Source organism: Triturus cristatus, chromosome 9 (assembly GCF_964204655.1).
Source record: "Triturus cristatus chromosome 9, aTriCri1.1, whole genome shotgun sequence".
Taxonomy (NCBI): domain Eukaryota; kingdom Metazoa; phylum Chordata; class Amphibia; order Caudata; family Salamandridae; genus Triturus; species Triturus cristatus.
In genome coordinates, this window is record NC_140592.1 from 265,578,978 (window position 1) to 265,595,263 (window position 16,286).

At 47.6% G+C, this 16,286-nt stretch overlaps 1 protein-coding gene across 2 annotated transcripts in view; it reads right to left on the reverse strand.

Annotated features, from left to right (window-relative positions):
• The window catches only part of NOL8 (nucleolar protein 8), a 361,614-nt gene that overhangs the window by 92,601 nt on the left and 252,727 nt on the right, over positions 1 to 16,286 (reverse strand). For both annotated transcript variants that reach the window (XM_085624883.1, XM_085624882.1), the window contains 3 exons: positions 4,221 to 4,362; positions 3,728 to 3,811; positions 234 to 577 (listed from right to left, as the gene is read on the reverse strand). In XM_085624883.1, the coding sequence (XP_085481009.1) occupies positions 234 to 577; positions 3,728 to 3,811; positions 4,221 to 4,362 (570 nt within the window). The remainder of the gene's footprint in view (positions 1 to 233; positions 578 to 3,727; positions 3,812 to 4,220; positions 4,363 to 16,286) is intronic.

The following is a 16,286-nucleotide window of genomic DNA, read 5'->3' on the forward strand; positions in this document are numbered from 1 at the left end:
AAAATCTGGCAGGCTGCTAGTTAAGCAAAGCGCAAGGACTACAATTTTCAATTAGATTCAAGTTAAAAGGAGGGGGCAAAATTAAAAAATATGGATTCACTAATAACTTTGGTGCCATTTCATAAATAAGCACGAAGTATGAAAGACACCTGGCTTGTTGTGTTTTCTTTTGATATGTTGAATTTCATGCAGAGTTCACAGAGAGAAAGATTGCCAAATGCTGTCATAATTACCTTCTTGCATGTGGGTCTCCTCTTCAGCGCCGAAGAATGAAAAAGTAAACCCCGCAGGGTTCTCCTGGTCACTGCTCTCTAAAGAAACTCCGGTACGTTTCTCTGCAGCTGTGCATTTAACTACCATATTTACTACTTCCTCCTCCTCCTCCTCCTCTTCTTCTTCTTCTTCCTCCTCCTCATCCTCCTCCTGATCCCATGGAGTATTTTCTTCCTTCTCCTCAGGTGTTGACTTTGCAGCTCCAAAGACTTCCTTGAAGTCCATGGCAACCTCATGATAAATTTGTTTTGATACCTCGGGTAACCTTTCAGCTTCAGCTCTCATTTTCTTTCGTTTGGCTTTGCTAGATAATGAAAGGGCAGAGAAATGGTGACACATAGGTTATAAGCAACAGCTCTTCAAAGAAGCATATAAATTATGGGGACACAAGTCGTCTACTGATCCCATTCTACTAAAAACGTCCCAGTTTTATATTATTCCTTCAGCATTTCTCAGCATGTTTACATTTGTCTTTCCATTTAGTATACATATAATTAAATATTTTGGATGTAGGGTCCAAACCTCTACTACTCACAGCCTGCTAATGTCAGCAATTATCTGAAGTTCACCTTCAGTTTCCCCTTTTGAGTTGAGTACACATACTGTGAACTTTTAACAGGGCACTTCGCAGGTGCAAAGACACATTTGTTAAAAAGAAGCATTGGCAAAGCCAATAGGTCGAACATGGCAAGCAGATGTAATGGTTACATTTTTGTTAGGTTTTTATTGCAAGCATGTCACAAAAAAAAAGGAAAAAAGAAAACATGGTGCTATCTAAATGTGGCAGCAATATGCTTGCAATAAAAGAAAATCATTTTATATTTTCTAGCAGGCAGGTGTACTCGGAAAGGTACATCAACCCCTTTTAGTTTTAAAATGCACAAGAGGAAAAACTGTTTTTCTGGTACAAAGAAAAGTTACTACTAGCTTTAAATTACTGTAACCTGAAGGCTTAGTTAAAACACACAAATATCACTAAAAATTAATAATGGATGAAGACGGAAAGGAAAAAGATAGGCAAAGTTAAAGTATTAGCCGCCTAACTTTGGCACTGAAGTGCACTTCCTTTTAGGCAGATGTGCGCATTTGATCAGGCAAAATGTCGTCACTCACAGTGCAGGAGAGCTAATGGGAGAAGTAGGATTAACCTCTGCACCATTCTACATGTGTGTCAGATCGGAGGGTAAGCATGAAGGGAACCTAATGCGAAAAAAACCGAAAAAAAAAAACATTTGCAGGGTAAGCAATGAGATGAACTACTAAATGAAAAGGTCTGTATGTGATGTAACTTATAAGCACTGTAATTACAAGAAAAATGCAAGGATTAAAAGTAGATTATCACAAGTGTCTGAAGAACTCACACTTAAAATATGAGCCTCTTAACTCTTGCCCAGTCTTCCTCTCTTTGTTGGTGTTGTGCAGTTGGAGGCAAAAGCAATGGTAAGTTTCATTTGCTTTTATTTTCTTTGTGGGGGTCTCAAACAAAGTCAGCTTTGTAATTCTCTAAATTGTCTGCAATTTAGAACAACATGATTGCCGGGCTCACAATGTTTGAAATGTAGCATGGAAGAATAGCAGCTGCACTTGTAAAGTGCATTTATGTTTCCGTTTACAGCCAAGTATTTAAACACAAACATTTTGTTCTATCATTCAAACATGGCATATTCAATAAAAACATAAATCATGTACTCAACAGGATTTTTGTGATAAATGTAGCCTCTATTAAAACTACATTAATCCTTTAAGTTTAAGGTGCAAATATCATAAATCTCAGTTACCACATCTCTTCACATTCAGATTCTCAAATTCAACGTCACACTTTAATTAAGCAAAACAAACATTCAAGCAATAGTAAGATTGTTTTGAAATGCCACTCACACAGAAATCCAAATTAAAGTTTAAGATTAGGAAATTAATGCACTTTGTCCCTCCCTTGTAGGGCATGGAGAAAGCTATCTGGCATGTAAGGGAGAAGTAAGACAGATGAGCATGTGTGTAATATGTTAAACAAGTGAAATATATTTCTCCGCCGGCTTGGCTTCTTGCTGTGGTACTCCTTGCTAGCATTACAGGACTGTATAGCTCACGTGGGGGTCAAATTTTCTTCCAGCTCTGCGGCTCCTTCCATTTTCTTCAGGGCTGGACTGACCGTAGCGGGCACCAGGTGTTTTCCCGGTGGGCGGGAAAGATGGGGACTGGTTTTGGTGAATGTGGGGGGAGGTTTTGGAGCAGTGGGGGCTGGTTTTGCAGCAGTGCTGCAATATCAGTCCCCTGTAAAAAATAAATAAAAAGCAGCAGCAGTGTTTCCTACCAGCACCGCCACCCACGCACCCGGTGCCGGTCCCAATTAATTGCCAGGGCTGGTTTGCGTTGTCAGTCCAGCCGTCCCTCTCTTCTCAACTATGTTATATTGCTTTAAGAATGCTATAAATGGCTGTGTTGTCTTGAACAAACAGTAAACATGCGATTTATAAAGTTAGGATAGGATAGTTTGACGTTGAGGGAACAGACAATTCACTGACTACACCAAAAAGAGATCAGACAAAACAAACAGCAAGATGACTCAGTCAGGTGAATGTTTGCCTCTGCAGTATGCAAGACCAGGAAGTCTCAAGATTATGTTCTGGCATTGCTAACTGAGGGCTTTCATCTACAGAGGTTGTACATTGAATAAGTTACTTTTATGAATATAAGCATTAGTTAGTTTCAGTTTCGTTAAAGGTTCAAGCGACTAAGTTTTGGTTTTAGGAATAACGTAGCCGAACCACAAAATGCATCAGCATGTAGACTTAATTTAAGATTACTCTTTTTTTTTTTTTTTTTTTAAACCTACTGGGATTTGTGGTCTGCTTGTCTGTTAAGTCACAAAATATGAACAGCTTAGCTAAGCTACCTAGCAACCCTTGGCTTTCCAAGTAAGGCGGTGGTGGGTGGCACGTGTATCCACAAGATGCAAGCTGTTGATTACAGAAGAGTAACATTTTCAGTTGGCAGTATTTGTTGTTGGAGATCACGTGCTTTTCACAGACTAAAAAGCAGTGCCCCATTCCTTTAAGGCAGAGGTAGACAGGCAGCATAGGTAGCGGAAAATGTTTTTAGAGTTGTTTGCCCAACAGGGCTTATTTTCTTGCATGAATATCCACACGGCATTTTTCAGTGAACGTGTGTGCAGATAAAATGATGCTACCTTACAAATATCCATCAGAAACTTACATCTGGCAACTCGCCACATTATAAAAAAAATACTACAGAAGTGGACTTTAATTATTCTATTCCATGGAGCTAATTTATATACTTCGGACGAAGCAGAAGTTTAAAGAGAACAAAATACAAGAACGATAACCCTGAGCGTTCAAACCAATGAAAACCAAATCCCAAAATAATCCCTTCACCTGCCTATGGAGCAAAATAAACATTATCTTAAAACCGGGCATAACATACAAGATGTACATACCTCTCCTTCTCAACAGGTTCCACTTTTCTTTCAAACACCGCATGATCCTCCCGTGTGGGATCATAATGCAGGGCATTAATATCTCTGTGGTACAAAGAAGAGAATTCTTAATTGCCTAATGTGACCACCAAACTGCTGTTGATTAAATTATTTAAAAATAATGACATCGCTCAGAATTCTCACATAAAAGAGTTGACCATTTAATCATACTCGAACCTGATCTTAAATTATAAAAGTGGTTTATTAATTTGAAAACCTTATGTTTAATTCAGAAAATACTTTGGGAATCACATAGTGATTTGATTTATCTGGGACAGCCTAGATTAACATTCAACAAACAATGCTCAATTTCTTGTCTTCAACGATTCAGATCAGGCTAAGCAGTATCAACCATTTAGCAGATTCCTATGATGGGAAGAAGTCTGTCATGGACTATTTCTCAAGATAAAGACAATGAAACACTAGATTTGTTTTGTACAAACTAAAAACATACCGGAATAGCATAGCCTTTGTCTGTTTGCTAGACTTTGAGCTTCCGAGGTTGACTTTCAACAGGCTTTGTAAAATTTCCATGTTCTTTTTTTTCTCTGTAGTAAGATCTCCTTGTTCAGAGGTATCATTTGGCATATTCTCATCTGAAAGAAAAATTATGTGTCAGCCTTCATGATATATTAGTGATATCTGCCCTTTAGGGCTTTTTAGCCATCTATTTAAGCAATCATGACAGGCAACTCTATCATTGTACAGGGTTACTTACCTTGTACACCTTATGTCTGGGGACTAATGACATGTACATGAAATGGTTTATTGAGAAAACTATTAATATCTTTTTTTTTCCTTTTAACAGTGAACTAAATAGCTCTTTAGTTAGGTGAGATTCACCTCTGTAAAATGACAGACACCCCAGGAATCTTAATTGGGGTCTCTAAAAAGTTTGGAAGCTGGTCTGGCGAGTTGCATTCTTACTGAAGATTTATCAGGCAAAGTCAGTTACATGGGCTCTGTATGAATGTTAAGACTAGGGTGCAACCAATGTTAAGGCCAGAGTGACTGTGAAGAATGATTTCATCAGAAGGTTGCCATGGCCAGGAAGGTATAGACATAATTTCCTTGAAGATAGAGCTAGCTTTGGATTCTTTAGAAGTTGTTAATGCCTTTACGCTTTTATGCTGTTGGTCCATAGGTGGGCCACACTGATGCCATATTTTTAAACCATCTTAATAAGATTGGAGTCTCTACCAGGTAACATCCTTCCTTAGTTCTCCCATGTGAGAATTCTTCTTGAAAGGCTAAACCTTAGCTGAATGAGGGTCGCACACCCCCATACCCTTCCCAGGAACTCCTACCTGTAATGAATATGCTAACATTGAAACTGGCTTACTATGCTGACTTAAAAGGGACAGCCTGTATGAAAAGCCGGGACCACTGTCTTGGGTAGGTATTCAATAGTGGTACAAATTGTATTGCCATATTGAACCTTACCTGGAAGGAACGTTTCAGTCAAATTTAACAAAGATTTACTTCATGCTTAGAACTGGTACACTACCATTGGCTGTTCGTGCAAGCCACTGATCATTGTAAGCTCTGACACTTTTTTTTTTAAAGTGTGATGTTATTTCTTATGAAACAGTACTCCAATTTCTTCTGTTTGCAACCCTTTACACGAATATCTGTGAAAAATGGTCTGGTCTGCTGTTTCCGGCATTTGCCAAGTTGTTTACACATTGTAGTGATTCAGTTTCTGGTTGCACAATTCGTGTGGCAACCTTGCAACAGTATAAGGGAGACTGATTTAGCATCATGAACTAATAGTTTTAGTTAGGCTGGTTGCTTTGTGAATGTCTTCACTAAACCTCAGAACATCCCTGTGAGAAGTTGGCCTGGTATATGCTGTTCACTAGTTAAAGTGACCACCTTGTACCATGCCAAGCAACCCTTATGGTGTGGTTGTAAGTCAACCTTTTCGGACTAGCTGCCCTAGTGGTAGCGTAGGCTAAGCAGTCTTTGAGGCTAAACTCGTTAAAGCGTGTTAAGCAAGCTGTTTTACCATATGTAACCCCCCTTTATACCAATGAAAGGACACCACACAGATATATATTCAAAATATATATGTATTTATTACTCAAAGTATCCCCTAGACTCTTTATGAGCACAGGAGCACAAATCGTTAAACAAGACAATGTTATAATATACAGAAGTAGCACTTTATATGGATAGGCCCTGGTGGCCGCTCAAACCATCTACTAAAATAGTGGTATAAGTACCACGAACAGGAAAGGGAAAAGGCCTAGGGCCTCTAGAATCGCTGGGCCTACAAGGAGCTAACTTCAGTTAGTGACCAGGAGGTCCACGGGTCGCGTGTGCAGTGAGGAAAGTTACACGCGTGCTCTCATAGGTTTTCAATGGGTGCGTAAAAGTTCAAAAGTTACTGCTAGAAGGGTCTTCTGGATGGACTACGAATTTAAGATTCAAAACACAGACACTAGAGATGTTTCTCTACACTTGGGCACCGGAGTGCCAGCTTTACCTCACCCACAGGAAGCGGGTGCATAGGTCTCGAAGTGCGTCGGGTTTCTTCTATCGATTCAATGGAGCCTGATGACAAAGATGCTGCAGGCGGTCGGTCCAGAAGAGATGCGGTGGATCCAAGAGTGGATCGGAGTTGTAGAAGACCTGAAAGCAGAGGGGACAGTGTTCACAGTCACTAGCCAGTGACCGGCGTGGCACCAGGTAGGTACCAGGCGATGTCGGGTGCAAACAGGTGATGAGGTGTAGCTTGTCTCCGCAGCCACGTGGTCCCTGAAGGTCGACGACGTCCAGGAGTCGGTTCACGAGCTGTCCCACGCAGGCTCTCGCTGTTGGCGGTGTCGGCGACTCGAAAGAGGCAAACAAGCCTTGGCAAAGGCATGAGTCGTGGAAAGAGAGGAAAGCTGATTGTTCTGACCAGCAAGATCAGAGGGGCTGCTCTTTTGGAGAGCAGCTAGGGCCAGTCTGGAGCAACCAGACCAGCGTTGTTGATTTCAAATTAGATCGCCAAAATGGCCACTAGCCAACGGGCCAGGGACCGGGCAGGCGCGTCGAGATGCAAAGTGCAGAGGGGCCCCACGCAGATCGTGGAGATGCTGGAGGGCTCACCTTTGGTGCAGATGCTGCTCGGTGGTTGGGCTTCTCAGGACCCAAAGCACAACTTGGAGGGAGCCTCTGTCGTCGCGCTTGCAGCTTGTCGTCGGTCTTTCAAGATGGCTGGCTCCACGTGTCTCGGTGCCTCCACGGGTTCCTTCTTTTCAGGGACTGTGGATCGGGCGGTGAGAGGTCTGGAGGTCCAGGTCTTGTCGGGCTCTGGGCTCGGGCTCCGGCGGGAGGCGGCGGCAAAGAAGACGTCGAATAGCTGGTTGGTGCTTGCGTTAGCAAGATGGTCACTCCCTGACCATAGGGGAGATTTCCTTCAGTCCTCTGTGCAGCAGAGCGTCGAAGTTCCCTTCTTCTTCTTTGTAGTAAGTTGATTCCAGGATGTCTGAAGTCTTAGGACACAGCTCCTACCTTTAAGCGGATTCTAGGGGCCGGACTACCTGCTAGGTCCCTCCCTAAGGGTGGGACCAGGAAGGGGGGTGGTTACACCCCCAATCCTTTGTCCAGCTCGCCCCAGGTCCGGGGCAGGTGTGCCCCAGGACCGGTTTGAACTGGCATATGCACCGAGGCTCCTTGTGAGCCTCAGGCATGTCTCATTCCATTCAAGCCCTACCTGACCAATACACAAAATCCTGTCTGGGGTGGTGCTCGCACCTCCCCTGGCAGGAAACCCTTTGTCCACGTCTCCCAAGCTGGAAGGACTCCCAGCAGCAGGAGGGCAGACTTGTGTCTGTGGTGGCAGCATCCATTTTGTGGAGCTGAGGCTATGTCTGATTTTACCCGGGTTTCAGGTACTGTACATGTCGTGTCCCTCTAGAAGGGTGGAATGCTAACCCCGTCGCCAGAATTGGCGAGGGGTTAGTATTCCAATTCGTATGACACCTTACTCGACATGTTTTGATAAAGCCAAACCAAAGATAGCATTTAACCGCGAGGTTCATAATGCACTTAAGAGTATATGGTATGACGATATCTGGAAACGGTAGAAGGAAGTTGTTCCGACCACTGCAGACAGGCTCAGCTCATGCCAGAGCACCATCTCACATGGAACCAAGCACTCTGCCTTCAGGATTGTCAAGGCCTGCCATAGGAGTGACTTATAGGTTACCAGGTGTCCCATTTAAGGTTAGGTATAGGTATACTACACCTAAGTAAGAGGTGGTTACACCAACTTACCCCAGCTGAGTGATCAGCCAGTTGTGTCAAATTGCTAGGCCAGGCCAGGGGTGGCATAATACATGCTGCAGCCCCTGGTAGGCCTTAGATACACCAATGCCCTGGGTACCTAGTGTACACTGGTACAGGGGCTCACAGGGTGATCCAATTCCAATTGGTTATGCACCTAGGGTGCATAGTGTCAATTTAGTTAGAGAGAACAGCAGGCTGGGGGTCTGATTAGCAGGCCCACAGCCTCAATATGTCAAAAACCAGTGAAGCAAAAAGCAAAAAAATGTGGGGTGACCATAGGATAGCAGACCCTACTCTCCTACAATCCCCAACTTTTAAGAACTTTTACACACATCTGAAATAGGCAGCCATGAACTAGTTTTTAGACCCATGCTCAAATATGTTGTGCCCTTTGGCTCTGTTTTGCCCCAGAGGTGATGGAGTGGAGCCACTGCGTGCTGAAATCAGTGTCTCTTGCCACACCCTCAGACGCAGAGCACCACAAATAAAAACTGCCGGCGACAGAACCTTACGTGGAACCTTATTCAGATGTCCACAGTACTTATTTTGAGGTGGTGGTGACAGGTGGCCCCCAACAGCACTCATTTTTGGGGACCGACCCCTCATTTTCCATATTAGACTTTGACCCGGAGCAAAAGACAAAAACACAAGAGGAGAAAGAAGGAAGAACAGCGATAAAGGGGGAAAGCAGAGATGAAAAAGAACCTGGAAGCATGAAATAAAAGGGACAGAGTATTCAAGGGTGGAAGAAAGGGGCATGAGGTGGAATCAAGATTATGTAGCTTCAGTATTCAGCAATACAGACATTCATCAGCACCGGCTGAGGAGAAAATATTTGGGGACTGGTACTTATCATTATGCAAATTAAGCACTGGATGTCTAGAGGGCAACTCCACAGAATAAGCAGGTGCCAGGGCAGGGAACAATCTACAGTTAGATAGAGTATCCACAAGAAAGACCATTACCAAGGGTAAGCATCTTCTGATAGATTCTTCTAACCTCGGATTTCTAATCTTAAGGTAGATACAATAGCAGTACCGTTCAAAGGTGGAGGGTGTGAGGGTTGTACTCAGACCATAAAGCCCAGCAGGTAAAATGGTCCTTCTGTTGGGCCTAGCACAAGTGTTTGGTGACTGTGTGCACAGATGCCCACAACACAGCCTAGCACTGAAGATACTGAGGGAGATGGCAGAAACATGGTTTAAAATCAGAAAGGTTTTAAATATACCATATTTTAGTCATTGGGCCCCAATCTGGGATGCCCCAGGTTCTCCAGAATGGACAAAAGACTCACTGGCTTTACCCTTGAAAGAAGCGGGCATTCTAAGATGGAAGCACTTGCTGTTGGATGGTCAGCTGGTGGGCCCAAGGCGTTCAAGGTTTAAATACCTTCAGGTCCAAAGTTGGTTTCAGACTATGGGGGAAAAGATAGGAGAACCAAATGAGCTAGAGGTTAAACTTCTCTCTACTACAGCCGTTAAAAAAGAAATCGCTCTATGGTATTAGAAGATCCTGGAGATGGAGGATGGTGTATTTACCTTGCTGGCGGATCTGTGGGGAAGATGCTTGCCAGAGACTGTGCTGCAAGACCAATGGCAAGTATCTATGACTACACTTTATAAAACAGTTCAACCTGCATATTTCAAGAGGAATCATTTTTTTTACTGTACATAGGGCATACTGGACTCCACAAAGGCTTTCTAAATTTGGGTCAGGAAGAACGGTGGTATGTCCAAAATGCAGCAGTCAGAGGGCCGATGACTTGCATATGTTTTTCTACTGTTCGGAGTTACAGCTCTTCTGGGAGGCAGTTAGTAAATGTCTGGCTAGCGCCCTAAACCTGCAGATTAAGGTAAGCGCTGTTTCGGTTATTTTTGGAGTATTGGAATGCCAAAGTTTTATTACTAAAGACAATGCAAAATAAGTTTTCTATTCTATGCTTTTAGCGCGTAGGGAGATATGTAAACTGTGGGTATCTCCGACACCTCCAACTTTGGATGATTGGTTAAATTCTATGAGTTATACTGCTAATTTGGACATTTTGAATCAGGGGAAAATAATATATACATTTTGGACTCCCTCTGTGTCTAGGGGAACAACATATTTAGAGGAAACGGTCCAATGATTAAGCCTTTCCCTGCCTCTGCTGTGTATAGTCTTTTATGCGCGAGCAGAAGGATATGGGGAAGGGTCTATGTTGGATAGAAGGAGTAGTTTCTTTTCTGTAACTCCAGTTCTGTAGTAGGGGTATCTCTGTTATAGTCATAATCTAGTGAATAGTCCCGCCCATGTGCGTGGACCCCGGAGCAATAAAAAATAATCTCTAAAGGTGACAAATCATGCAGACCTGCATACACCTTTAAGAGAGAATTTAATTTAAAGACAGATAATGCAGCCTATACCCACAGGCTACACTGTCCAGTACTTCAACTAGAATTCCACCAACATCCACAAACAGCACTGCCTGTCCAGCTTTTCTCCACATAGGAAAAAACCCTGCCTCTACCAGCAAAAGCCTCTGGAATGATAGAGAGGAAGGAGTGGACAGACAAGCCCCATAGGCTGCCATTATGTAGCTTAGAACAGGATACTGTGCCTTTAAGAAAACTTTCCAGATTTCCAGAACTTTCCCCAGTATCCCAGAATGCCCAGCAGGTCCCATTTACTTTCAGTTCTTTTTGAAGGCGTAGCACGCCAGACCTGTAGCATTCTACATATGAATAATTATCTCTCCACCGGGGAGGAGGGCGGGCGCTTATGACTATAACAGAGATACCCCTACTACAGAACTGGAGTTACAGAAAAGAAAATACTCCTTCTGTAGTAGGGGATCTCTGTGTATAGTCATAAACTAGTGAATAGAATGGCAAGCCCATCCCCACACAACAACAGCGGTGGAGAACAACAAGACAAAACCACTACTGTGCGAACAAATTTCGCAGCGAAGCCTGCCCAACCTGAGCATCTGCCCTGGCATCCGAGTCCAGACAGTAATGCGCAGCAAAGGTATGGACCGACTTCCACGTGGCCGCCTTGCAAATTTCCGCAATAGGAACATTACGCAGCAAAGCCGTCGTGGCAGCTTTGCCCCTGGTGGAATGAGCCTTAGGTTTACCCCCTAAGGTCTTATTAGCCTGTTGATAACACAATTGTATGCAGGACACAATCCACCGAGAAATGGACTGCTTAGAGGTCGCAAGACCAGTCCTGACTGATCCATAATTAACAAACAATTGGTCAGACCTACGAATATCCATGGTCTTATCCAGATAAAATTTCAACACCTTCCGAACATCCAGGGAATGGAGAGACCTTTCCGCTGGCGAAGAGGGATTCTGAAAGAACGTAGGTAAAGTTATGGTCTGGTTGACATGAAAGTCAGAGATAACCTTAGGAAGAAATTTAGGGTGAGTACGCATCACAACCTTAGCCGCATGAAATACAGTATAAGGTTCTTGACAACATAATGCCTGAAGTTCACTCACCCTGCGGGCCGATGTAATGGCCACTAGGAACACCGCCTTCCAGGATAGGTGCTGCAATGAAGCCTTGTGAATGGGTTCAAAAGGCTCCTTCATCAGTCTGGACAGCACCACATTCAAGTCCCAGGAAGGCGAGGGAAGTCTGACGGGAGGAAACACTTTCTTCAAGCCTTCCAAAAAATCCTTGACCACAGGGCTCTGAAAGAAGGAAGTCTGTGAAGGGCATTTCCTGTAAGCAGTCAAAGCAGCCAGATGAACCTTAATGGAATGGAAATTAAGGCCAGACTGCGCCAGATGTAAAAGGTACGGAAGGATGACATCTTCCTTACATGTCGTCGGATGAAAGTTCTTGGACTTACACCAGATACAGAACTTCTTCCACTTGTAAGCATAGGATGTCCTAGTGGAAGGTCGTTTAGACTCCTTCAGTATGTCCATACAATCGTCTGGTAGATTCAGATGGCCATATTGCACTATTTCAGGAGCCATGCCGCCAAACTCAAAGACGAGAGGTTGGGGTGCACCATCCGCCCCCCAAACTTCGTGAGAAGGTCCGGCCTGCACGGCAACCGCATGTGAGGAAGGAGAGACCGGTGAAGTAGGTCCGTGAACCACCACTGCCTGGGCCACTCCGGGGCGATCAGGATCATCCACGCCCTGGACTGGGACAGCTTGATGAGCACTGCCGGGATCAGGGGAATGGGTGGAAAAGCGTACAGAAAGCTGTTCGACCAATCGATCCATAGCGCATTCCCCAGCGTCCCCCGCTGGTAGTACCTGGATGCGAAGTCTCGGCATTTGCTGTTTTCGGCGGTGGCGAAGAGATCTACGTCTGGAGTCCCCCACCTTGCGAAGACTTCTCCTAGTACTTCGTCGTTTATGACCCATTCGTGGTTTTCCTGAATCAGCCTGCTCAAGGCGTCCGCCTGAGCATTCTGCACCCCTGGCAGATGCGTGGCCGTAATCGTCAGTCCTCGGGCCAGCAGCCAGTGCCAGATCGCCTGCGCCTCCTGCGACAGAGTGCGCGATCTCGACCCCCCCTGCTTGTTGAGGTAATACATCGTGGTTGTATTGTCCGTCTGTATCAGCAGCGAGTTGGTCTGGAAGGACGGAAGGAAGGCCTTCAGTGCCAGGAAGACAGATCTGAGTTCCAGGAAATTGATGTGGTACATCGATTCCAAAGGAGACCACTTTCCTTGAATCTGCAAGTCCCCGGAATGCGCTCCCCAGCCCTGGAGAGACGCATCCGTCACGACACTCGTCGTGGGAATGTCCTTGTGGAAGGGAACCCCCTTGAGGAGGTTTTCCGCCGAACACCACCACTTCAGAGACTGAAGAGCATGTAGCGACAGTCGTATCTTGTCGTCCCAAGAGCCTGTCCTCTGATCCCACTGATCCTCCAAGCACTCCTGCAGTGGTCTCATGTGTAGCCGTGCGTGAGGCGTGAGGAAGATACAGGAGGCCATCGATCCCAGTAGAGAAGACACCTTCCTCACGGTCGTCGAGGGAGCAGTCCTGAGGTCCTGAGCCTTCCGAAGGAGTGATAACCGTCTCTCCTCCGAAGGAGACACGCTTGCTGACCGCGTAGCGATGGAGGCTCCCAGGTACTGTATGCACTGGACCGGAGTCGGGACCGATTTGGACATGTAGACGTGTAACCCCAGCTTGTGCAAGAGAGCGCACGTCCATCGGAAGTGATCTTGCGCTTCCGAGAAGGATGAAGCCTTGATCAGCCAATCGGCCAGATACGGGTAGACAAACACCTTGTTCCTTCGCAGATGTGCCGCCACCACCGCCATGCACTTCGAGAAGGTCCTGGGCGCAGACTTTAGCCCGAATGGCAGTACTGTGTATTGATAGTGATTGGCGCCGACTTGGAATCGCAGGAACTTCCTGTGCTTCCGTGCTATGGGCACATGGAAGTACGCATCCTGTAGATCTATGGCACAGAGCCAGTCTCCCCGTTGCAGCTGAGGGTAAATCTGGTGCAACGATAGCATGCGAAACTTCTCTCTGCGAATCCATTTGTTTGCCTGTCGCAAATCCAGAATGGGCCTGAACTCGTTCTTGTCCTTTTTGCGAACGAGGAAGAACCGAGAGTACAGACCTCTTCCCCTTTGAGACAGAGGTACCTCTTCTACCGCCTTTTTTCTCAACAAGATGTCTGCCTCCGCCTGGAGCTCTCTCAGCTGGAACTGAGAGCTGACCGGCGGAATCGCTGGAGGCGGGCTGATAAACCGAAGACTGTATCCATTGCAAACAATATTCAGCACCCACTTGTCCGGAGTAATTTTTCTCCACTCTGCCGGAAAAAGTTGAATGCTTCCCCCCACTGGAGTGGGTAACGGTTGAGGGGGAAGTAGCCGCTCAGGGCCGAGACCCAGCCGGGCCCTTGGTAGTGGTAGTCGCCTGCTGGCCTCCTCTACCCCTCTGGCGTTTCTGGAAGGGCTTCCGGAACTGCTGCTGTTGGTGCTGCCCCGAACCCTGCCCACGCCCTCTGCCCGAAGACCCGAACCGCCTCTGGAACGGGCGCTTCTTCTTCTCGGCCTTCTCCAACCCGACGGCCGTCAGGGTTTCCGCCTCCGCCTTCATGCGGGCCATCTCATCATCCGCATGTTTTCCGAACAGGGTTTCCCCCGAGAAGGGCAGGTTGGCCACTCTGTGCTGCGCCTCTGGTTTGAGGGACGTCAGGCGCAGCCACGAATGCCGCCTCTGGTGGACGCCATGACAGTAGGCGTGGGCGGCCAACAAGGAGACATCCGCCGCCGCGCCGATCACCTGATTAGAAACCAGCATGCCTTCGCGCACTGTTTCCAAGAAGTCCTACTTCCTGTCCCGGGGCAGCAGGTCCGCATACTGCTGCAGGGACTCCCACAGGGCCCGGTCGTAACGGCCCAACAAAGCCCCTGCACTCGCCGCCTTCATGGTGGTAGCGGCGGTCCCACACACCTTCCTGCCCGCAGAATCCAGCCAGAGGCTTTCTTTGTCAGGCGGGACCGTCGATGAAGGGGCGGTCGCATGTTGTTTCCTCGCCGCCGTCACGATGACCGAATCCGGCTTCGGGTCCACCCTCAAAAAGGTAGGGTCCGACTCCGGGGCCCTATACTTTTTCATGAGCCTGGAGGGGGCGGCCTTCGTCACCGCGGGAGTGAGGAACAGCTCCAACGCGGGTTCCACCAGTCCTGGTACAAGGGGCAGTAGAGGGCGAGACAGATGTTTCTTATGAAGTGTCTCGAATATCACGGACGTCGTGGGTGTTGGAACCGTCACCGTGATACCCAACTTTGCTGCCCCTCTCAACACAGCACCTCTTGGAAAGAGACCAAATCGTCCACCGGAGACACCCTAGTCCCCGGCGAGTCCGACAGCGTCGGGGAAAAGTCTCTGGTCGAGGATCGCGTGTGCGACCTGGACCTGTGCCTCCTACGGCGTCGTCCTGAGTCCGACGATGACCGTCCATGGCTCCGTGATCTTCTCCTCCTGAGAGAGCGGGAGCGCGACCTCTTCGGCTTCGGTCTGCCCGCCGGTCTAGCCGGTCCCGGCGACCATCGCGGCTTTGGAGTCCCCTGCGGCGGAGTCGGGTACCTCGGAAGGGAAACCGACCGCGGGGGAACCGCCGGCAGCCCCAATGGAGTGCGTGGTAACGACCGAGGTGGGGGCGGCGGAGGCAGTGGCTGCGGATGTGGAGGCGGTGGTGGCGGTGGAGGTGGTGGTGGTGGCGGTGGTGGTGTTGGCGGTGGTGGTGGAGGCGGAGTCGGAGGTGGTGGGGGAGGAGGCGGTGACGTAGGCTTCCGAGGAGGCATATACACCACAGAGTACACCGATCCCGATGACTCTCTCTTCCTCGACGTCGATCTTCGCCTCGACGGCGACCTTCGCCTCGACGGCGACCTTCGTCTCGACGGCGACCTTCGTCTCGACTGCGATCTTCGTCTCGACTGCGATCTTCGTCTCGACGGCGATCTTCGTCTCGACGGCGATCTGCGCCTCGACGGCGATCTTCTTGACGTCGAGCGTCTCGATGTCGATCGTCTCTTCGACGGCGACGTCGACCGTCTCCTCTTCACCGACGGCGAACGGCGGCCTCCCCTCGACGGCGAGCGTCGACGCCGGGTCCGATCTTGACGCCGACTGCTGGACGGCGACGTCGACGGCGTCGTCGCCGAAGATGCCGATGTAGTCGACGGCGGCCTGTTCAGGTCCCTCGACGTCGACGCCGCTTCTCCCCAGAGCCCTGGGGAGACGGCGAACAGATGGTAGTCATCCTCCTCGACGCCGCCGTCGACGCCCTCGACGGGGAGTGGGGACGCTTACTGGTCTTCCTGCCCCTGGGGAGCCCCCCAGAGGCCTCAGTATGGGCCAAATCAGCCCCTCCAGACCCACCTGGTGCCTTCAGCCTTCTCTCCTCCAGGACTTGAAGCCTGATCTTCATTCTGTCCCTCAGGGTCCTGGCTGAGAACGAGTGGCAGATATCACAGTCTTCAGGCACGTAGGGAAGGCAACCTATACACACCTCGTGTGGATCTGTTTTAGCCTTTTTTCTACCACATTCCGGGCACTTGTCGAACAAGCCAGGCATGTTGACAGTACCAGCCACTAAGCACTTGAAAAAGTGACAAAAATTGACAAAAAATACAATAAACCCTTGAAAAGGGGAGAGCTCAATGCTCCAGGGTCCTGCTAGCAGGAGCCGGAAAAAAGAACTGAAAGTAAATGGGACCTGCTGGGCATTCTGGGATACTGGGGAAAGTTCTGGAAAT